General features: G+C 42.5%; 1 protein-coding gene across 3 annotated transcripts in view; it reads right to left on the reverse strand.

Moving 5' to 3' along the window:
• Window positions 1-25,045, reverse strand: part of MCTP1 (multiple C2 and transmembrane domain containing 1) — a 311,966-nt gene that overhangs the window by 170,170 nt on the left and 116,751 nt on the right. For all 3 annotated transcript variants that reach the window (XR_004646273.1, XM_034774661.1, XM_034774660.1), the window contains one exon: window positions 18,273-18,403. Coding sequence is in view for 2 of the 3 variants with exons in the window: in XM_034774661.1 (XP_034630552.1) it covers window positions 18,273-18,403 (131 nt within the window). In the remaining variant the exon portion in view is untranslated. The remainder of the gene's footprint in view (window positions 1-18,272; window positions 18,404-25,045) is intronic.

A 25,045-nucleotide genomic window follows, 5' to 3' on the forward strand; every position in this document is an offset into this window, starting at 1 on the left:
AGTCTGCTTCTTTTTAAGTGCATTGTCCTTATTCTGTTGTTCTCACTCCTTCCTTTCCTTAGGACCATATAAACTATTCTTTCATGATCACTTTCACCCAAATTGCCTTCAACCTTCAGATTTGCTACCAACTCCTCCTTGTTGGTCAGAATCAAGTCTAAAATTGCTGTCCCCCTGGTTACTTCCTGCACTTTATAAACTAAAACATTCCCCCAATAAATTCCAATAGCTTACTGAAAATTTTGTGTTTTGCCATACAACTAGGTAGTTAAAGTCCCCCATTATTACCAGGTCTTGTGTTCTGAATATTTTTGTTATTTATTCATATTGTTATATGAAATGCCTCATCCACCTTCTCTTCCTGTTCTGGTGGTATATAGTAGACTATATACAGTATGGCAGAGTTAGTGGTATGGAATGATAAGGAATTTCCTGGCTTTTGAGTGCCTAGTATTTCAATCTTTAAAAATGCATTAATATTGGCTTTTTCATTTAATAGCCCAAGTCTTTTAAAAAAGAAAATATATTTTAAAATTCAGAGCTGGTGGGGTTGGGTAACACACAAGCATTTCTATTTGTGACAGGGGTGCTTGTTTGTTCCCTGAATTTGAATAATGTCTGTGGTTGAGGTCTGGGCTTGAAGGAGGGCTGCTGTCTCAGCAGCTCATTTTCTCTATGATGAAGAAATATAGATCCTGTGATGGGTTGGATCACAGAAACCCTCCTTGGGAACTGCCAACTGATCTGCCAAGACTACTTCTGCCCCTGCTTTCCCTGCCCGCCTGGGAATCCAGCACCCTGTCTTGCTGAACCAGATACACCAGTCTGATCTAACACAGACCCAGGGTCTGAACCATGTGCCCCAAAGCTACAGACTTAACTTACAGAAGTGTTCCTGTCTTTAACACTCAGATGCCCAACTCCCAACGGGGTATAATCCCCCCCAAAAATCCGTTTTACCCTGTATAAAGCTTATACAGGGTAAACTCAAATTGTTCGCCCTCTATAACACTGATAGAGAGATATGCACAGCAGTTTGCCCCCACACTCCCCAGGTATTAATACATACTCTGGGTTAATAAGTAAAAAGTGATTTTATTAAATACAGAAAGTAGGATTTAAGTGGTTCCAAGTAGTAACAGACAGAACAAAGTGAATTACCAAGTAAAATAAAAAAGAACATGCAAGTCTATGTCGAAGAAAATTGAATATAGATAAAGCCTCACCAGTTCCAGTAAGCTTCCTTTTACAGAGTAGTCTCCTTCTAGTCTGGGTCCAGCAATCACTCACACCTCCCCCCCGTAGTTACTGTCCTTTGTTCCAGTTTCTTTCAGGTATCCTTGGGGGTGGAGAAGCTAACTTTTTAGCTAGCTGAAGACAAAATGGAGGGGTCTCCCACGGGCTTAAATAGATTTTCCCTTGTGGAGGGAGACCCCCTCCTCTCTCCTATGCAAAGTCAGGCTCCAAGATGGAGTTTTGGAGTCACATGTCCATGCAAGACTGAGTTTCTTACCAGCCAAACCTGGGAAAGCTTCGATGTGGATTGGTGTCTTAGAGTTCATTGTTGGCTTAAATGGTTCTTGATTGGGCATTTAATTTGCACATTCCTTTCTCAATAGAAATCAAGCAAGTATACAGCCAATATTCCTAACTTCAAGTACAAAAATGAAACATGCATACAAATAGGAGAAATGTATTCAGAAGATCATAACCTTTACATAGGTATGTTACATGACATATGTAGCATAAAACATATTCCAGTTATACATATATATATACATTCATAAGCATATTTCCATAAAGCCTTTTGGGGGGCACCGTCACAGATCCCATGACTAAAAAGTGTTACCCTAGTGTCCTTAAAAGTGTGGAGTGCTTTGCCTGTAATACTGGTGCATATGGTAGTCCCTTCAAATGGAAGGTCTTCTATAGCAGTTTGGACCTCCCACAGGATCCCAGATACCTAGAGGCAGGAAGCACATCTCAGAGCAATAGTGGATGGTTCTTTGTGTCAGAGGTGGCAAGGGTGGTTTATAAGGAGATCCAGGTGTTCCTCCACCATCAGAGTCTTCAGATGCTCCTGTTGCTTCTGTGGTAATCTGTGATGCTGGAGAGTCTCCAAAAGTAGAAAGTCATACTTGGAAAGCAAAGCTTGATGATCTACCATCCTCATATGGAAGCTGGTGGAGAAACAGATCTTGAAAGAGACCAATCTTTTTGGATCCTTGTTATGAGGACTGCTTCTAGGATTTCCCTGCTGTTTGGATTTACACTACGCTGCTTCAACCACTAGAAAGCCAGTGATAGGGTGCCAGAAAAAAGTAGTCATATCACTTCTTAGGGAATTGCTACTTTCTGTCTGCTATCTGAGGTGGGTGAAATGGAAGTGAAAATATGCCAGATCACCTTGGCAGACTTGAGAAGATTCTCATTAATGGGCATAGTTATTCTGCCCCATGTTACTGTGTGGAGATGTCCAACAGTCCACGGTGTTTCTACTGTATGATCTCAAGAAGAATATCAAGGATGTCTGTGATCCTCTTCAAGAGGTCTTAGAAGGTTTTGAACTTGTGTTGAGAGATCAAAGAAGGTGAATTAACCACCATATTAGGTGACAAAAAGGAAGCCCCATAAAAGAGGCCAGAGGCTCCTGATCTGGGGAGGTGATAGTCTTCCCTGTTGAAGTACTTCTCATCCTCTACAAGTTGGGGCTGAGGAATTTGGGTAGTTGAAGGAGGCTGCAATTGCTTCCTCAGTGAAGGAAATCCTGGAAGAGACACAATAGAGGTGGTTCTCCTGCAATAAGGATTTGTGCACCATGGAGACCAATATGGTCACAGTTGTTAGGCAAACTGTGATGGCAGACATTCGGGAGGGCACCAGGAAGGATGCTCTCTGGAGACAACCAGTCTCCTCTGTTGCTCAGTTTAATGCTCTTTGGACCCCCTACTGGAATCCCAATGGGTCACCCAGGGTGTAGAGGGTGGGATGTTCTGGTAAGGACAACAAGGAGGAGTAAGTCTCCTCTAGGAGTCTTATTTGGAGTACTGGGTCTGCATGGTATGAGATAAAGTGAAGCAAGACATATGGTTGCTTCAAGATGGCATCTTACAAGAGGTCCAGGACAGGAGACTCTGGTACGGACTGATGGATAATTTGGCTGATACCATGAAAGACACTGGCACCAGACCTCAAGTGCCAAGAAATCCAGTACCAGAGTGAGGGTTAATGCCAAGTAGTTGATACTCAGTACTGGAGGCAAAATTGGTAGTAACCAAAGGTCTCATTGCTGGGATTGGTGCCAGAGTGCATGGTGCTGGTGTGGTACTGGAGGCAGCACAGTCCTTTTGGGATGAAGGAGCCATCAATGGCAGGTTTCTCTTTGGTGTCAGGGCACCATGGAAAGACATTGAATTGTGGGTGTTAATGGAGGAAATCCAAGGAGAAATTTTAGGTCTCTTACTCAGAGTTGGAGAAGGTGATCTGTGCTCGGACTCCCAATGAAACAGTGCTCCTTCCTCCCTTTCTCCAGAGATACAGACACAGTTTCTGAGTGTAATATGTGGGAGGAGGCCATTTGTGAAGTAAAAGCAGGACCGGATGACTGAGATTCTGAGGTGGGGGACACTTCCTGGGGGGCAGGAGCAAGGGATTACATGGATCTCCCAAGCAAAAATAACTTCAGCTTGCCCCTCTATTCTTTAGGGTCCTATTGGAAAAAAAGTGGCATATAGAACAATACTCTAGTATGTGCTCCTCTCTAAGGGCTGGTCCACACTAACCCCCCACTTCGAACTAAGATACGCAAGTTCAGCTAGGTGAATAACATAGCTGAATTCGAAGAATCGTAGTTAGAACTTACTGCAGGTCCACACACGGCAGGCAGGCTCCCCCGTTGACTCTGTGTACTCCTCTCACGGAGCAGGAGTACCGGCGTCGACGGCGAGCACTCCCGGAATCGATTTATCGCGTCTAGACAAGACGTACCCTAAGACAGATGATGAGACATCTGGAGTGCCTCCCATTAGTGGGTATGGTGAAGTCACACAATGGAGGGGTCTTGAAGCCAGGAAACATATGGTCCACAATGATGTGGGATTACTCCTTTGTATGGGGGTGGGTAGGCAGCAGAATACTGATACTATAACTTTTTTTTTAATTAGCTAACAGGTGAAAATAAAAACAACTAATATTAAGCAAAATTAAACAAGAGGAATAGCTATGTCACATGAGAATGTGGACACTGCTGGTGTTCCACCTCACACCACAGATGGTAGGAAGGAACTTTGATTCCGGTGTGTGTGGGAGAATACCGGCGGAGGCACAGCCACAACAGATACTGCTATTCAAAAGAATCTCATCTTGTGCTCATGGAGTGCATGCACACCAAGAATGGACTAGGTGAGGATAATCGATCAAAGAAGAAGTTTATCTGTCAGCAGATGCCAGCACATAAAATTTTCTGCTTTAGAAGAAATTTGTTAAGAACTGCCCTCTTTCAAAAAGGCTGTCATCTCCTGTAGTTCTGAATAGGACCGAGGCCACAGAATGTCGTCAGTTAAGAAGCCCTCTTTCAAAATGTCCACCAGCCTCTCACCCAACAGGAGTGAAGACAAGCCATTCCCAGGGAGGAAAGTGAACCCTTATGTTGCCAGGAAGCAGAGAGGAGCAGGTAAAAGGTGGTGGGAATCTTTGCTTAGTGTAACATTTGGCCATAGTCAGATTGAGAACAATTAGAAATGGTAGCCATTTTGAGATCTGCATCTTAACCGAGCTCTGCCTCTGACCTTTAATGCCTCTGGGAACAGAAGATGGAAGACATTTCAAATGAGGACTGTTCTTTATGGAATTCTCTGGAGAAGAAAAATTTCAGTTATGAAGAATTATGACAGAAATTCCCATTAATCCTAACATATGTACATATTTAAATGTAGCCTTTACAAAAGATTTTAGTGAGTTTTAACTATATGGGAAGTTTGAAGAGTGTTATTCTATTATTGAGATCATTCAAGAACAAAAAGGTCCAACACCAGGTGCTACATTTCTTAAATGAAGAATTTTTAAACTTAATTTGAACTCATAAATCAATTAATTGATATACTTTGAACACAGAACTGAATTCTCAGAAAACTCAAAGACTAAGCGCTATAATTTGGGGGAGGAGAAATCTGCTCCCTACACAGGTACTTAAAGATTCATAGATTTTAAAGCCAGAAGGGATCATCAAATCATCTTCCTTTTCCCAGTATGACACAGACCATAGAATTTCACCCAGGTACTTCTCTAGCCAGCCCAATAAATTTGTGTTGAATTAAGGCATATCTTACACAAAGGCATCCAGTTTTGATATGAAGATTTTAAGAGATGGAGAATCCACTATGTCCCCTGATAATTTTTTCCAATGGTTAATCATCCTCACGCCTAAAAATCTGCATCCTACTTTATTCCTAACTGGAATTTGTCTGGCTTTAATTTCCAATTATTGGTTCCTATTGTGACAGGTTGTCACACCTGGGGTGCAGTCTGGGAGCTGTGGAACCGCTATGCCCCTCTAACCACCCAGCTGGGCTGGCCCTGCCCACACTGTTTTGCTGATGATTCAGCCTCTCCAGGCCCAACACAACAGCAGGTGGTGCCACACACCCAAACTTAGCTACCTGAATGCTGTACCTAAGCCACTCAAAGACAGGCAGAAGACAACAGCCAATTTCTCAGCTCCTCCACGTTGCATGCATGCTGAAGTATAAACCCAGAATTATATAGTCTTACACTGCACAGGGATCTGTACAAGGTAAGCTCTTTATTAAAGTTCACCTTCCTCTCAGTGTGGGAAGGATATGAAACAAGCCTGTGTTAACCAAGCTGAGATTTTTCCCCAGATGCTTCACTCAAAGGCACAATGGCTTAGACAAAGCAAAAACAAGTTTATTAACTACAAAAGACAGATTTTAAGAGGGGATCCACTGGTTCTCTGTGGGGGTGGACTGGGACCCCTGCTAGTGCTGGGGGAGGAGGGCGGGCAGTGGTGCATAGTCTAGGACCCTTGCTGCTGGGAGGGGGGTGGTTGCTGGGGCTGGTAGGCTGCCTACCTGACACTGCATGGCTCCCAGGAAACAGTGATATGTCCCTCCCCCGGCTCCTAATGGGAGGCGCAGCCAGGCAGCTCTGTGCGCTACCTCTGTCCTGGGCAGAGGAAGCACACAGAGCCATCTGGCTGCGCCTCTGCCTAGGAGCTGAGGGAGGGACAAGTCGCTGCTTCTAGGGAGCCCCACACAGATAAGTGCCACCCACAACCCTCAGCCCCTCCCGAGCCCCAACCTCCAGCCCTGAGCGCCTTCCCACACCCAAACTCCTGCTGCTACTGGGGGAAGGAGGGCACTGTGGCCTGAGACTGTCCCAGCAGCAGCCAGTGTGGCTGGCACTGGGGATGCCTGAGCTACTCAGGCAGCCCCAGTGCCAGCCACACCAGCCGCCATAGAAGTCACAGAGGTCCCGGAAAGTCACGGAATTCGTGAATTCTGAGACCTCCTTGACAAATTTGCAGCCTTAATTATAAGTGATCATAAACAGATCAAAGCAGATTACCTAGCAAATAATCAAAACGCAAACTAAGCCTAACATACTAGATAGATTAGATATGAATTAGCAATTTCTCACCCTGGCTGATGATACAAGCAGGTTACCAGGTTTCCTTACACAGGCTAGAAATCCCTTTAACCTGGGACCAGCACTTCCCCAAGTTCAATCTCTGTTCCTCAGGTGTTTCCAGGAGTTTCCTTGTGTGGGGATTGATGATGTCACACCCCACTTTATATAGCTTTACCATATGGCGGGAACCCTTTGTTCCAAACTCAGTTCCAAGCCCAGTTTGTGGAAAAATATAGGTACCAAATTGAAGTTCAATAGCATGTGGTCTGGTCACATGACCTTGTTGAGTCATAGCAGCCATTACTTACAAGCTGGCTGAAATGTTTTCAGCAAGGCTAAGCTCTTCCACAGACCATGGTCTTTGCTGATCGGCCACCATCAATGTTTAGCTTCTTCATTGCTGTACCTGAAAGGCAGCTGTGGGTGTTCCCAGAGTAATCACATTTGAAATACAGATACCTGGGAAATATTCATAACTTCAGATACAAAAATGATACATATATACAACTGGGATAATCATATTCAGCAAATCATAACTTTTCCATAGACAACTGACACGATGTATCTTGTACAAAATGGGTCATAATTATATCATAATCCTACAACTATGAAGTACATGTGGTGTAGTGTTACATCATATGTCTTTCTCTGACAGGTTAGAAGAGCCCTTTAGTACCCTAGTATTGTCTTCCCACGAAGGTGTTTATACAACACAATCAAGTCATGTCTACATTTACTTTTTGATAGGTTAAATAGAGTGATCTCCTTCAGTCTCTCACCGTAAGACATTTTCTCCAGCCCCAAAATCATTTCTGCAGTTCCTTACTGCACTTCTCCTTTTTTTCCTCACAGCTCTTAAGTATTGATTGGATTACACATGCACCATCCCCACAAAGAGATTGAGAATGTTCTATTCTGAAGCTGCAGAGGCTGGACAGGACTGTCCCTGCAGTTGCTGCTCCAGGCTGCTGTGGTATCAGGCAGAAGAACTAAGAGCAGGGAGATTGTCCCTCCTATGCTCCCCTTACTGTGAACCAAGAAGTAAGTAGCCTGACTTAGAATGCAGATGGGTGAGAAGGAGAAGGGGAGGTGGGACAGTAACTGGATGAGGACGTGGTCTGGGGGGTGGTGGGAAGCAGTGAGAGACAGAAGCTGGGAGGGTGGCAGCAAACGGGGAGGGATACAAGGGCCAGGGGCAGGCAGGATTGGATATCAGCAGAGGTGTGCAAATCCTGGAGGGTATATTGATGCAGCTGAGGAGGGGAAGGATAGGAGCAGAGGGGGAAAGGGGCAGGAGCCTGGAGATGGGGGAGGATAGGAAGAGAGGATACAGACATGCTTGGGGAACGACAGGGAGCAGAAGATCGTAAAACCACTAGAGCTGTGCTCATGGTTACAGTGCTGCTTGTACATCTGTCCCCTTTCTGCTCTCTGGATGTGGATGTGAAGGGGAGGTGTTAGGCCTTTTGCAAGTCTCCTACTCTTAGTCCAGGATCTGGGTCCAGCGCCCTATCTATGCCCACTTCTTGTTCCAGTGCAGGTCCAACTGGACACCTGCATCTCTTTCCTTGGGGAGTCTATTACTAGCACCATACAGTGACAAACATCCTTCTTAAAACAAGCAGGTTCATTTCACAAGTGGAACCAAACATTAGAGAAAATGATTTTACAATTTACCAGCATTACCATACCGGTATAAAGCCCTGTGTAGACACTCATTCGTAGTACCAGTGTCCCTTTTTTAGGTTTAGATTGTATCAATATAGTAAAGCTGGTAAATTCCCATGGATGGACTTCCCTCTTGAGCTACAGGAAAAGAACTGACCCTGTGTACATTCTTTTAGCAAGCCCAGGAGCTCTTGGGACCCAGCCTGGACTCAGTTTGCTGTTCAAAGAATGTGTGTCCCAGTCTGCCTCCCCCTGGTTCTCAAAGTCCATCTTCCCTGTGTGAGCTTGAGCCTAATTTCCTCACAAAGGAACCTCATCCTCACATAACTCTTCATAATCTTCTTCCACCTAATATCTCTGCTCTCATTTCCCCCACTCGCTGTTGTGTTCCTGACACCTATGACAGTCTTTTCATTTTTACTCCCCTTAGCTTAATGCAGTGGAGTAATTTTGACCCCATCCCCCCAAAAAAAATTTGGTAGAGAAAGGGACAAAAGAAGCTGTCTCTACAAACTTAATGAATAGCTACCGTTGCAGATTTGTGAGCCAAAATATAATCTAGTTCACTATTTTTTGTCTTGCAACTTTAGTGGCTCTTTAGCTTTCACAGTATAAACTATGTATATGATTTGGAATATCTTGAAGGCCAAATCCTGAGAGTTGCTGAGTACATGAAATCAATGGGAGATGTAGGTGCATCTTAGAGAACTGATGCAAAGATTAGTAGCACTGTTCAATTAAAAAAAAAGAAAACTGAGATATAAATGTTTTATATACAAAATCCCACCTCTTCAGTTTAGAGATTCCTGACAAGTATACCACTGTGCTTTCAGATTAATAATGCAACAGTACAGTTCTCATTCTGCTTTTAGTCATGTGTGTGCTAACAGAACCTCTATAGCTTACTTACTGCGAAAAAGATTATGTAAACAAACCATAACGGACTGGGTGTCAAAAATTGAAAAATAAATAACTAATTTTCCAATGTTTTTAACCTTATGTTTTCATGACATTTGTTTTAGCAAGAAGTGAAGTCAAAGAAATATGTAGAATACACACATAAAATTTTAATGATATTCAGAGACAAAAATAGGAAAAAGGAAACTTCTCCCAACAAATATAAACAATATGTAGAGTAATGAATATACAACACAAGGTGTTCCACTCACAGCTTGCATCAATTTTGGAAGGTAGTGAAGACTCACAGATACTGATGAAAATACGCAGATAGATAGATATAGTCAAGAGTAATCCCCTAGCATAAAATGTGAGCAAAAATCAATGTCATTTTGAAGATAAACATGCATTTTCCCACTAATAAATAATGTTATATAAGTCCTGCTGTATTGGATTGCAAATAACTTCAGCTGAATAAAATTGCATGACATGGGATTTACTTATCCTGCATGTTCACAGAAATAACTTGTTCTCTGACAGCACTCATTCTTGGCAATTTATGGCAGCTGTCAGCAGCCAATTTGATCCAATTACTGCTATGCATAAAGGTATAACAATCATAAGGATTTATTAGCTGATTATTGTGAAGGTGACAGAGTCAGGATCGCCTTCAAAAATGCAGGTGATAAGAAGGCTAAATAATTACATGGAGATTAAAATCATTTCACCTTAATTTGATGTTTTTATCTTAATAGTTGCTGCTTAATATTAGCTGCCTAAACTTTCTACAGTTTATGGTTTTTAATCAAACTAGTCTATTTTCTGACTCAACAAGGAAATAGAAAACATTTACTTCCAGTTACGGTAAATCTGTGACTATTTAATTTATTCGCCAACTGCATGATCTGGACATTCAAATTATGTTTTTCAATATTGCTGATGTAAAAGTTAGAATAAAAATATTTGGTGAAAGTTTATACTCATTAGAAGTGATGACTGATCCTCCAAAACCTTTGGGAGGTTCAGAAGACCATCCCAATTTTCACATGTTTATCTGAACTTATAAAGGCTGCCTGTAAGCCTCCAAGTTCTGTTGCTTTCCAGAAAAATCTGGAACCCAATGTACCTTCGGCAACCTCCTATTCCCTAGACCTTGGCACCCTTCACCTTTTGTATTATCTTTAGAAGATTGAATACACTCTCTTTCCACCCTCCAATAGTAGGTCCTAGCTTCTGTGTTTACAAAGCTAGGTGGCAGGTTTCAGAGTGGTAGCCGTGTTAGTCTGTATCAGCAAAAACAACGAGGAGTCCTTGTGGCACCTTAGAGACTAACAAATTTATTTGGGCATAAGCTTTTGTGAGCTAGAACCCACTTCATCAGATGCATGGAATGGAAAATACAGGAGCAGGTATAAATACAAGAAAGGATAGGAGTTGCCTTACCAAGTGTGAGGTCAATCTAACAAGACAATTCAATTAACAGCAGGATACCAAGGGAGGAAAAAGAACTTTTGAAGTGGTAATGAGAGTGGCCCATTTCAGACAGTTGACAAGAAGGTGAGAGTAACAGAAGGGGGAAATTTGCAAACTGGACACCATCAGATTAGGCCTGAATAAAGACTGGGACTAGTTGGGTCATTACAAAACCTAAACCTAATTTCCCCAATATTAATTCCCCCCCTACAGTTACTCACACCTTCTTGTCAACTGTCTGAAATGGGCCACTCTCATTACCACTTCAAAAGTTATTTTTCCTCCCTTGGTATCCTGCTGTTAATTGAATTGTCTCATCAGACTGACCTCACACTTGGTAAGGCAACTCCCATCCTTTCATGTATTTATACCTGTTCCTGTATTTTTCACTCCATGCATCTGGTGAAGTGGGCTCTAGCCCACGAAAGTTTATGCCCAAATAAATTTGAAGGCTAGGTGGCTCTTTCTAGTGATAGAACCAGTGTTCCCTCACCTGAGCCTGCAGGTCTCTGAAAATGTATTTGCACTCTGAGTCTTTCCCAGTTCTATTATTCAAGAGCATCCTGTGTGCTTTTGAAATCCTAAACTATATATTTAAATAGCTCTAGGTTTATACATTTTAACAATACTCTGAAATACACATTCTAGTAAAGTTCCAGCTTAACTAGAATGGATAACAATTTGCCTTGTTCTTGTTTTACCTGAATAATTTCACCAGTTAATAAATAGGAGCATGTATAGGAGAATGCATTCAAGTACTGTACAGTGCAAACTCAACTGAACTTCGTGGGTATGGAGTGCTAGATGATACATACAACATTTTGTTTTTCAAATATTTCCCTGCAATATTTTCAAATATTTCCCTGGAACACACAGTTAATATTATGGTCTATTTTAATTATACAAAAAGAGCAAGACTGGTTTCCCCTGAGTAAAAGGTTGAAGGAATTTGGCTTCAATTCCCAATTCTTTTATTACATGGGAGTTCTACCAAGCAAGGTACCTCACCCAGGTGCGAGATGGAACAAGGAATACCTTATACCATTAAAAATAAATTGTATTGTCCTTTTGTGAAGGGGTTCTGGTCCAATTTTGTTTTACCAGGAAGAAAATGACAGTGATGTGGGGGTTCATTGATTAAATCAGAGGAAAAAATTCTAGAATAAAGCTTTGGGTGGGGGGAATCTTATGTATGAACTGATAATTTGGGAGTATGTCTGTACAATTTATAAATTCTATGGGAGATCATATATATATATAGAGAGAGAGATTTTACACACACACACAAATATCTATATCTATAGATATCCAAATAAAATCTATCTGGCATGTTACTCAGGTAACCAGGAGAGTCTGTACACACACACACACACACGCACTCCAGGTTAGCTGAGTAGAATGCCAGACAGGGATTTTATTTGGATAATCAAGAGGGCTGCACTGCCACACCTGCCATTTCAATTATTGCAGGCACAAGGTACAGTGATATAAGCTAAACTGGTACAACTTGTGCAGCCAAGACTAGCACCACCAGGAGACAGCAGTCCCGGCAGGGCAGAGTAGAATCCTGGCCAGGGATCGGGTGTCATCAGCCTTGCGGCAGCACAGGAACCCTCTGCAGCTCCACTGTCAGCGCCCTGCTCGCTCACTCCTGTGACAGCAGGGCTGCCAAGGTCTACCTGCGCTGCCACGCAGGAGCCTTCAGCAGCAGAGTGGCCTCCTCTGTGGCCCAGGGATCTCTGCTCGATTATCCAAATCTCGTCCTTGTTGGATATTAGGAAAAACTTTTTCACTAGGAGGGTGGTGAAGCACTGGAATGGGTTACCTAGGGAGGTGGTGGAATCTCCTTCCTTAGAGGTTTTCAAGGTCAAGCTTGACAAAGCCCTGGCTGGGATGATTTAGTTGGGGATTGGTCCTGCTTTGAGCAGGGGGTTTGACAAGATGACCTCCTGAGGTCCTTTCCAACCCTGATATTCTATGATTCTTGTCCCATGCTAGGTGACAAAGACAGGATTCTAATAACGTTGAGGTCTGGAGAACAGAGTTTCTAAAAATCAAGAATATACTGTGTCGATGGAGACAGAAAGAAAGAGAAAAATAAAACCCCAAGCTCCACACTCCATTTTGAGCATGCTTTTTGGTAGCCTTATCTGTTATCCTTTCCCTCCATGTTGGGCTGTAGTCCCAGGATGTAGCGATACAGTGTTGACAATAGAGGATAGTTGACTAAGTACCCAGTCACTGAAAATCTATTCACTCTCGACAAAGGACTGGTCCCTGCTCAGAACAACTGCTTTAGCAGGAGGGAGCTCGCCTTGTCAACAAAGTCACCTGGCAGGGGGCCTCTGACCCAGCAAGCGATTGAACAAGGTATTTGAAAGTTTTAAAAGAGAAGTTATTCTGCTCAGGGGGCATTTTCTCCAGTATATGAGGGAGAAAAGACCCAGCAAGTAACAGTCAGTGAGAGGGAAGGGAGCCTGCTTGCCTCCCTGGACACAGATGGTCCCCACAAGAACTCACAGGGGAAGGGTGTGCTAATGAGGGACATTGTAAGATGCTTATTGTTTTGTATGATCTGTACTTATTTGTGCTTTATATGAGTCAATAGAAGAGTAGTAAGGGGCTAGACTCTGGGCAGTGTTTCTGCACGTTAAATGCTTTACAACTGCTGTGTGTTTCAGGAGAGAGTTAAATTGTAAACCAGCAGCTTCACAATTTTGGAATGGGATTCTGGGACAGGGTGTGTAAGCAACTGGAGCATCATGGTGGGGTAGTCAGCATCAGTCCTGGGAGTCTAAGGAGCTCCATTTCTGTGAAGACATAGCAGACAGAGTCAGTGCTCAGGACATGTGCCAGAGAGGCCTAGGGAGGAAACAGTGCGGGCAGCCTGCTGAGACACAGGGGAGCTTAAATACCTGAGGATCCACAGGGTTGGATTCCCCTCTCAGCAGTCCAGTAGCTGGACAGGAGCCACCAGCTGGATTTGTTGCACTAACATATACTACCCTAAAGGCAAATATCTTTTTTGAGATTCACAAAGCAACAATTTTTTTTTGCATTTATTCCTCACAATTTCTGCTGACATTCATGAGTGCTCTGCAAGCAGAATGAATGCAAAATGTGCAATAGAGAACTGCACTGTGGGTCAAAGATGAGACTTGTTCCCTAAATAATGAATGAATACCTTTTTTCTATTTGTTCCATTTTTTTCCATTAGTGGAAACTCATTCTTTATCATAAAACATGGTTTCTTCCTCACCAAACTTTAGTCAGATATGGCAATCATTCAAGATGGAGTCTTAGATTTGCATTATATACAAATTTACCTCTAGAAGAGAATTGCTAGTGCTTGAAAATTATTCAAGGTGGCAAGAGATCCTTACTTAAGATAAAAGGAAAAATGCCCAATCACTCAGCTAAGCAGGAAACAGTTTTCAATTTCCCTTCTAGATCCTAAGCATATCACCTCTTCTGATACTGGAAGCAAAAGATCTCATGTCACCCTTATTATTATTTATATTACCAAAGTGCCCAGGAGCCCCAGTCATGGACCAGAACCCCTCTGTGCTGGATGTTGTATAAACAAAAAACAAAAAGACGGTATTCCTCTCCCAAAGAGTTTACAATCTAAGCATAAGACAAGAGATGACAGCTGGATACAGACAAACAGGAGAGTACACCTCTACCCCGATATAACGTGACCCGATATAATATGAATTCGGATATAACGCGGTAAAGCAGCGCTCTGTGGGGAGTGGAGGGGTGGGGGACTGCACACTTCGGCGGATCAAAGCAAGTTCGATATAACACAGTTTCACCTATAACAAGTTAAGATTTTTTGGCTCCCGAGGTTAGCGTTATATTGGGGTAGAGGTGTACAAGGAAAAAATGATACAGCATAAATTGGTATGATAGGCAGGGGTATCAGTGTACCAGTGACCTAATCGTTGTCAAATTTTTTGTGGACATCACAGCAGAGAATTTAAGGAGGATTTTGAAGGAGGATAGTGAGGTAGCTCTGCAGATGTTAACAGGAAACTCCTCCCAAACATGAGTGGCAGCATTACGTGACTGAAAATTTGAGAAGTGGGTGGAAGGCTAGCATTATTGGTCAAGAGAAGATGCAAGTCCACATTTCAGTACTAAATGAGATGTCAGATGCAGTGGGGATAAGCCACAAAGGACCCTGAAAGTGAATACAAGCAGTTTATGTTTGATGAGATAGAGAAGGGGGAGCCAGTGGAAGGATTCAAAGAGAGGTGTGAAGTGGTCAAAGTTAAAGGCTAGGAGAATGGTCTTTGTATCATCATGCTGAATGGATCTGAGCGGGGCAAGATTGCAATGAGAGAGAGAGAGAGAGAGAGAAGGGTGTTGCAGTAATCAAGACACAAGATGATGAGAGCCTGGATGACCAGTTTTAATAAGAAAGGCTGTATCTTAGACATGTTATGCAGAAAGGATCTGCAAATTTTAGATATAGCCTAGATGTGAGGACCCAGAGAGAGGTCCTAGTTAACAATGACACCCAGGTTACAGGCCTGCATGACAGGAAGGATAGTGGTTTTGTTCACAGTGGCTAAGAAAATAGGTGTGGGAAAGACTTGGAAGAAAAGATTAAGAGCTCTTATTTAGCTATGTTTAGCTTGAGCTGGTGGCTAGACATCCATGAGGAGCTATCAGAGAGAGAGAAAATTTAGTACGGACAAGAGGAGACAGATCTGGAATACAGAGGAAGGTCTGTAAAATTATCAGCATAGAGATGGCAATTGAATTTGTGTTTGTGGATGAGATTACCCAGAGATAAGTATAGAGAAGGGGACCAAAGACGGAGCTTTGTAGAACCCACAGAAAATTGGAGAGGGGACAAAGAGGATCCTGCAAAGGACAAACTAAAAAGTGATTAGAGAGGTAGGAGGAGAAGCAGGAGAGGGCAGAGTCATGGAAGCCAAGGGAAGACAAAAATTCAGGAGTAACAGCATGGTCTCAGACTCAGACTTTAAAGCCAGAAAGGACAATCATGATCATCTAGTCTGATCTCCTGCACATTGCAATCCACAGAACCTCACCCACCCACTCCTGTAATATACCCATATCCTCTGGCTGAGTTAATGAAGTCCTCAAATCATGGTTGAAAGACTTCAAGTTACAGAGAATCCACCATTTACACTAGGTTAAACCTGCAAGTGACCTATGCAGAGGAAGACTGCAGAGGAAGTTGAAAAACTCCCAGGGTCTCTGCCAATCTGACCAGGGGAAAATAATTTCCTGACCCCAAATATGGCAGTCAATTAGACCCTGAGCATATGGGCAAGATTCACGAGCCAGATACTTGGGAAATAATACCTATCTCATAGAACTGGAAGGGACCCCGAAGGGTCGTCGAGTCGAGTCAAGTCCTGCCTTCACTAGCAGGACCAAGTACTGATTTTTGCCCCAGATTCCTAAGTGGCCTCCCTCAGGGATTGAACTCACAACCCTGGGTTTAGCAGGCCAATGCTCAAACCACTGAGCTATCCCTCCCCCCAAATAATTATCTGTAGGAACTCAGAGACCTCCCATCTAGTGTCCAATCACTGGCCGTTGGAAATATTTACTACTAGCAGTTGCAGATCAGCTACATGCCATTGTTGGCAGTCTCATCATATCATACCATACCCTCCATAAACATATCCACCTCAATTTTGAAGCCAGTTTTTTTCCCCCACCACTATTCCCCTTGGTCAACTTTGTCAAAGGTGGCTGACAAGTTAAGAAGGATGAGGATAGATTACTGGTTCTGAGATATGCCTAGAAAGAGGTCTGTCTGTCTATTTCAGTATTTATATAATGTGAATCACTTTCATATCTTGAGGCAGACCACCAAAACCATTCAAATTATTTATTCCCCATTTAAAAATAGCAATGGTTACAAGCAGTCTTTTTAAAGAAAGGTATTATCTTGGTATTATATTAGGGTCTTCATGAAACAAACAGAAATCACTACTTTCATGATGCCCACAAGTTATTTTTTTAAAAGAAGAAAAACTCAAACATATTACTCTTTTAGATGTGTGCATAATTATCTACACAACCTCATGTTCCTGTGGTTATGGACCCTTCTTCCTGCTCTGTAATTACTTTATTTTTACACTTGTATGCTTTGTCTTTATTTAGACTGCAAACTCTTTGCATGAGGGACTATATCTTCATCTGTAAAATACTTTAGTGGTAATAATATTACTTCTTGTTAATAATAATAAAAAGCAAAAGCTGCCTTGTATACAAAGAGTCCTGCAAAGTCAATTATTGGAATTTAAAATCTCGTCTTTTGAGAAAAAACTCTGTAGTAAATGAACACAGAATAGAAGCTATTTTCTAAGGCATAACAGGTACTCACATAGGACAGACCCATTCAGCTACTCTGCCAAACTAAAGTTATTATTATATCCACTCACTGCAGATGAGACAGGGACAAAACATACACATATATTAATCCCAGATAATAGGGTATCATTGTATAAAATACAATTACAATGAAAATATATTTTAAAAAAATGATTGACATTAAGGCTCTTATACACCAAAAAATTTAAATCTATTCTGATTCTTCACATTCTATAAAACGCTGTCTCCAGGAGAAGGCAGAATGTAATATTATGACCAGTCTGCCCCATCATCTAGTATGGTAAACAAAGGCGCTACTCTAAACACAGGGGGGAAAGATTAACACATTGACATGGAAAATATAAGGCTTAGTTCATAGGAATTCTATTCATGAATATGTACTTTCAACAATGACTAAGTCTACTGATTACAAAGCATCAATGTACTAGTCATAGCAGCTACAAGTTTTTAATATTCTACTCTGACAGATAACTACCCAGAAAAAATAGGATTAATACAATTTACCAGAATGTGCTGTAACTTCATATGATGTAACTGAATATTTGAACTTCCCAATAAGGCTACGTTTTCACAGTAGCTACACACAATTAATAGTTTTGAGACTTTTTCTATTATGAGCGGATACAAATGGGCTGTATTTACCATGACCTACCACAGTAAAACAGTTTGAGTTTGGTGATTCAGATAGAAATCATTTCCTGAATTCTGAGAAAAGATCCCAAATATTGAGTCCCTTGAGAATTAATTACATCAATGACAATATTTTATTGCAAAAAAGGTTGTGTGCAGTGCTTTAAGATTTCCATTTCACCCACACAGTAGATTAAAAATGAGGATGTGTTTTAGTCTTACAAGCATTTTGTAATTCATGATATTTCTTTCACCTCTAACCCCAACCCTGAAAATGTTGCCGCATGGAACCACCTGCATCTTGATTATACTTCTTAATACAATATGTCCACATTTGAAAATCTACGTCTATGAATAGGTAAAATCTGCCACCTACTGGTCAAGCAAATAATTATTTCGGAAGCATTACAACAAGGACTGTCATAAATGCAGGAAAATGTACTTATATTTTGTAAAAGCTCAGTATTTTCTTTACAAGGACAAATGGTTATAAGGAATAGTTTTAACAACAAGACTCATTGTAATCATATGCTCTCATCTCCAGAGTACTAGTAGGTTATAATTGCACACACCTGCCAATAAAATCATCCCTTTTGCCAGCATCTTTGTCCCACACAGTAATATCAATAATTCCACCTCGCTCTTCATAGAGATGAAAGTCAAATTGCTCCCTCCACTGAGGATTTAACGTTTTTGGCACAATCTGAAAGGAGAGTAAAGAAAGTCATTATTGCACTGTGCAGCCATGTTCTTCCTGAACAGTGAAATTAATCTTTAGTTGCTGCCCAGAAAGTCTTATTCACACAATTAATGGCTTTAGTGGTGATTTTTTTAAAGGAAAAAAAAAATAAGGCTACTGAACAACCCCATGCCCCTTTTGGACATAGTACCAACCTCCAAAATCTCTCAGTTCATCACCACTGAAAGTCTGTAAAACAATGAATTGGGAACTGAACCATTTTTCTCTAGAGTAATGATTCCTAATCTTGAGTGACAAGAAAGTGACAAAGTTGTCTTTCTAAAGCAAAACCAAAAAAAAAAAAAAAAAAAAAAAAAGGCTACCTGAAAATGACAAATAAACTGAAAGCATTTAACCAGCAACTGCAGTTAACCAGCTTTGCATGATCTCCTCCTCTTTTTCTTGCCATTATAATGTTTGAGATTGTAGGGGTGGGGAAAATGAATTTACCAAGCTAATTTGTTGTTTATTTTTAATTACAGGAGAGGATGCAAATGAATTCAGGTTGAAGCAGACAGCTTCTATAGTGATTTTTACTCTAGTTATCTCTGAGAAGAGGTTATTCACCTTGTGCAGTAACTGCTGTTCTTCAAGATGTGTGTCCCTGTGGGTGTTCAACTTCAAGTATGCCTGCACCCCATGCACCTTTGAGCAGAGATTTTAATTAGCCGTACCTGTTCAGCCCACACATGTGCTCCAGATCATCCTTATGCCTTGCACTAAGGATACATAGAGCAGCACAGGCAAACTGCCCTCAGTTCCTTCTCCGCCATGAATTTCCTTGAGACAACTCTGAAGCATAGGCAAGGAGGGCAGATAATGGAGCATCCATAGGGATACATATCTTGAAGTGAATAAACTCTCCTTCTTCAAGTAGTGTTCCTATGAGTGCTCTACTTCAGATGACTCCCAAGCAGTATCACTGGAAGATGGAAGAGTCAAGTCCAACACTGAAGATAGCACTGTATTACCAAGCACAGCATGTGATCTGGCATCGTGAACCATGGCATAGAGTTTGGAGAAAGTATATACTGAAGCCCAGATGCCTCTCTCAAGAGTGCCATGGAAGCAGACTGGAATCTTGTACAATGGGCTAACACCCTACAAGGAAGTTGAATGTTGGCAGCCTCATCCAGAGATCCACTTTGAGAGTCTCTGAGTGGATTTGTTTGTCTGTAAATTAAACAAAACGTGGAGACTTTCTAAAAGTCTCTAAAAGGTTCTGTCCAGATAGATGGCTAATGCCCTTCTGACATCCAAAGCATGGAGGATGACTTCCTCTGTGGTCTGGTGTGGTTTTGGAAAAAAGACTGGAAGATAAACAACCTGGTTGATACGGAATTCAGAAGATACCTTTGGTAGAAACTTCAGAGGTGGTTGTAACAAAATTTTCTCCCTGAAGAATACTGAAAAAGAGATGGTCTTCCGTTAAACCACCGATTTCTCCAACTCGTCAGGCAGGGCTTATGGCCATGAAAAAAAGCCACTTTCATGGACAGGTGAAGGAGGAAACAGATTGTCGTAGGCTCAGAGGGAGTTTTCATGAGACAATTAAGGATCAAATTTAAATCCCTTACAGCAGTGTACTCTCTAATCTGTGGGGAAAGTTTCATCAACTCCTTGATGAATCTTGCTGTTGTGGGGTGAGCAAACACTGAGAATCCCTCCACAAAGGAATGAAATGCAGCTACGGAGTGAATCTTGATGGAAATCGTGTAGAGACCTGACTTTATCAGTTCCAACAGACAGACAAGAACAGTGGAGAACGAAGGAGGAACAGGTGAAAACTGTCATCAGGTACACAAGTGGTGAAATCTTTTCCACTTCTGAAGGTAAGTGTTTCACGTAGATATCTTCCTGCTGTTTAACAATACCTGTTAGACTTCTGCAGAACAGAAAGTCCGAGACCCTGAAAACCATTAAGTAAACAAGCTCTAAGATGAAGAATTCCTAGGTTCAGATGAAGAGGTGACGGGAGTCCTAAGAAAACAGGTGAGAAATGGATGGCAGTTTCGATGCCAGACAAGAAACGAGATGATTCATATAAGGGTACTGGCTTTGTTGTTTGATCTCATTCAACACGCTCAAGACAAATGGTGTTATAGGATATACACAGAGAAGGCTTTTCATCCAAGCAATAAGGAAGGCATCCCCCAGGGACTGAGGACCCATTCCTCCTGTGGAACAAAATTTTATGCACTTCCTATTGGTGGTGTTGGGAAAGAGGTCCATTTCTGTGAACCACCAAGTCAGAAAAATGTGAGTGAGAACCCACAAGTCCAGTTCCCACTCATCATCTTGGGAGAAAAGCCTATTGAGATTGTTGGCCATGATCCTTTTTACTCATAGGAGGCAGAGATGAAGATATGATTGGCTGTTCACCAGTTCCATAGCTTTCTTGCTTTGACACAAAGACGGGGGGATCTTGTCCCACTCCTTGACTAATGATGTAGAACGTTCAGACCATATTATCTGTCACAGCCTTGACAGATGTGTCCCTGATTAATGGAAGCAAGTGGATACAGGTGTTTCTGACAGCTCTCAGATTAAAGAGGTTAATGGGAAAAGAGACTCCTGGAGTGTCAGCAGTTGGGTGCAATTTCTTGCCAATGTTTGGAGGATCATTTGAGTCTTGTTAAAGTCATAAACCTGTCCACAGAAAGGTAAGATATGATTGTTGCAGCATCCAGATAAGCCCCTCTGAAGTGTATTTATTGTACTGAGGTCAAAATGGACTTTTCAATGTTGAGTTGAAATCCTAGCCTGAGGAATAGGGACATTATTGACTGTACTGCAAAGAAAAACAGCCCTTCAGCAGCCAATCACTGGGGTAAGGGAATCAGATTGTCAGTTCATATCAATGAGCAGCTACCACCTCTGTGATCTTTGAGAATGCCCTTGGGGCAGAGGAGAGGCCAAAGGGAAGCACTTGATATTGGAAGTGATCCTGACCAACTAATCTCGTGTGAGAAGCATGAATAGCAACATGAAAATATACATCCTGAAGGTCGAGGGTTGAAAACCAATCTCTGGAATCTAATGATGGAATTGTAGCTGCAAGAGACACCATCCTGAAATTCTGTGATTTCACAAAGGCATACAGGAGCCTAAGATCTAATATTGGTCTCCATTTCCCATACTTTTTTTGGAACCAAAAATAACTTGAATAGAAGCCCTTCCCCTTGTGCTGGATTGGAACTGGTTCTATGGCCACTATGAGTAGGAGAGGGATGACTTCCTGTCTCAACAGTTTGTGAGATGGGCCCCTAAATAGGGTTGGAGATAAGATGGTTGGAGTAACCCATTGTTATAACCTCCAAAACCCATTTGTTGGAAATAATCTGTTCCCAGGCAAGTTGAAAATGGGAAAACTGATCTCCAAAGGGTTAAAACTGGGTATTCTCAAAAGGAGGATATTCCCAGACCTTCAACCAGACCATCATCATGGCTGAGGACGACAGTTGGGTAGTGGTAACAGTTCCGTTAGGGTGTCTCTTTTTTGATATCTTGATCTCTTTCTTGGTGGCTCTACAGAACCATGATACTTTGAAATCTAGACTATATGGGATCTCTGTGTGGTTTGAAATCTACTCTATTTTCTTTGATTGCAGGCATATATATTCCGAAAGACGTGAGTGTGCTCTGAGTCTTTTAAGGTATGTAAGGATTCATCCGTGGACTCTGAAAAGAGCATGAGTCCATCAAAAGGCAGGCCCATCCACAGTCTTGAACCTCCTTAGGAAAACCAGATAATTGTAATTGGGATGCTCAATGCATGATGATGGTGGTGGAGATGGCCTGAGCCACAGTCAGCTGCATCTAGGGAGGCTTGTGATGAGGTCTTTGCTAAGAACTGACCTTCTGTTATGATGGCTCTGAACTGTTCTCAGGTGTTCCTCAGTGAGATGTTCAATAAAGTTGTTGAATTTACCATAACTGGGGTGGTTGTATTTTGCAATCAGAACTTGGTAATTTGTGATCCTGAATTGCAGAGTCACTGCAGAGTAGCTGTTGTGACCAAACAGATCAAGTCACTCTTGGTCTTCGTTGTAAACCTCATTTTTTGCATTGTGCTGTCTGCCACATTCGTTGATTAAATAATTTGTTTGTGGGTGGGAGGAAAAAAAACTCAGAATTTTTGGACCGTAGTCATGACAGGGGTCTGCCAGATGGTTTTAGCAGGTTCCATAAGAGCCTTATTGACTGGCAATGCAATTTGGCCAGAGACTGTCAAATGTACAATGTCCAAAAGTTTATGTTCTGACTCTTGGATCTCCTCTAAGGAAACTGGAGTGAGTCAGCAACATGTTTAATCAGTTTCTGGAACTATTCAAAATCATCCACCAAAGAAGGTGGTCGAGGCATTACATCTTCTTCTGGAGATGACAGAGATGTTTGTATTGGGGTGGGGGGTTCACCTCTAGCTTCTTGAAAGTTTCCTCTTGAGGCTGAGGAGGAAGATATGGTACAGGAGATTTTTCTATGCTCCCCATGGGAGTAGCTAGGAGCTTTCAAAAACTGCTGGTGATAGAGACACCAATATGGCGTCTGAGGGAGACCATAAGGTAGAGGAGCGGCCATCCAGTGTTGATCATACTAATGAGAAGGGCCATAAGGTTATTTATCCTTATGCACATTCCTCTCATGATGGGTGACCCAGGAAATGGTCTCTCCATGGTATATAGGAGACACCTAGACAGAGATCTGGGCATAAGAAAAATTCTTAATGTAGTCCAACAGTGAGGCAGAACTAAAGATGAAGGTAGTTGTCTACCATGTGCAGCAGGTATTGGAGAAGTCAGAGTCACCAGGGAAAGATAAGATCTCAGTGACCCAGAAGATCTTGATACTGACAAGCTAAGTTCCCTCTAACCTGTGCAGCCACGCAGCTGCCTATTAAGCCCCGCACAGGGGCTCAGGGCTGCGGTTGGGAGAGGTGCCTCTCCCGGCTGGCCCCAACACGGACCTGCCGCAGAAGGGAGAAGCACCTTTCCTTGCTGGCCCCAACACAGACCTGCCCCCGACTTGCGCAACCTGGGGAGAGGCGCCCTTCCCCCAGCCCCCACCTAGCCCTGGCACAGACCTGCTACCACCGGGAGAGAGGTGCCTCTCACCCCCCTCCCCTCCCAAGCCTAGGTGCTGCTGTGGGGAGAGAGAGTTGGGGGGAGTTGTCTCTCCCTGTCGTATGATCTGGGCAGCCTGCACCCCAAATCTCTCATCCCCGGCCCCACCCCAGAGCCCGCACCACCAGCTGGAGCCCTCCCCCCCCCGGATCCCAACTCTCCGCCGCAGCCCTGAGCCCCTCTCCTAAACTCTGAACCCCCTGGCCCCACCCCCACCACATGAATTGTGTTACACATCTCCTCCATATTGGTGCACATAACAGAATTCATTCCACACATGCATGGGAAAAATTAGAAAGAACACTGTTGACAAGTGCTTGGTACCCATTAGCAATGGGGACTCCAGTTCTTTAGAAACAAAAAGACCCCTGGAGAATCTGAATTCTTGTGGTGCTGAATGTATCTGAGCTGAGATTTAGTAAGGCTCCACAACAGCCATAGTCAATACTAATGTTGATTGCTTCACTGGTGTCTGTCTCAATCTGAGGTGCTGATTGTTTTGGAGGTGCATGTCTAACAGACGGTGACAATACCAAAGATTCTGATGTCTACTGGTGCATCGGTGTAGCAGACTGGGATACCAGTTTAGGTACGAAGATGGATGGTTATCAGCCTTCTAGAGTCAGAATGCTTGGGTCTCCAGATGGTACTGGTTTCTAAGAAGCAGATTTCTTGGGCTTTCTGCTCAGATCATGTTTCATTGGTACTGAAGCATGCTTGGTACCATGGTTGTCAGAAGAACTCAAAGTCTTGATGAGCTCCTGGTACCAGAGCCTCAATAGTACCTATTCCAGGACCTGAGGTCTCCTGGGGTGACTGAGATTTTTTCAAAGAAAAATCTCCGGTGGGAGACTCAGAACTTTTCTTCCATGGAGTCTTGTCGGTACCTTCATCCTTATACTGCGAACGTCTCTGTCACTTTGATACAGAGGTTGACGGGGCACTAAGTGCACTTGAAGACTGGTATACAAGAGGGTCCTCCAAACCCAGGTCTGAAGCGGGTATCAGGGCTTCCTCTATCATAAGAAGCCAAAATTCAATTTCTCTGTTTCAGTTTCCAGATCTGCTATTAAAAGTAGTACAGATCTAACACTTGGATAGTATATAGGTGTCCCCTAAACAGTGTGGGCATAGAGAACCACCTTTGCTAACCGGGGTGGACCCCAGCTGGAAAGGCAGTGCTTGAAGCCTGGGGAACTTGGCATAACAAGTGATAACCCCTGATAGATGCCCCTCAAAAAAAAAAGGGGGGGGGAAGGTGGTGTTAAATGGAAAAAAACAACAGAAATAGAAGGGGGACTCATTCAACAAATAATGACAAATAAATTACTAGACTAGACTAAACTAAAATATACTAAGTTACAGTAAAGGTGAACTCCAGGAAAAAATTGGGACCAGGTAAAATAAAGGTTCAGTCTCAGGCCACCAGGCAGTTGAGAAGGAACTGAGGGTGGCCTGTCTGTGAAGCTCACACATCCTCCCT

This window comes from Trachemys scripta, chromosome 6, assembly GCF_013100865.1.
Source record: "Trachemys scripta elegans isolate TJP31775 chromosome 6, CAS_Tse_1.0, whole genome shotgun sequence".
Taxonomy (NCBI): Eukaryota; Metazoa; Chordata; order Testudines; family Emydidae; genus Trachemys; species Trachemys scripta.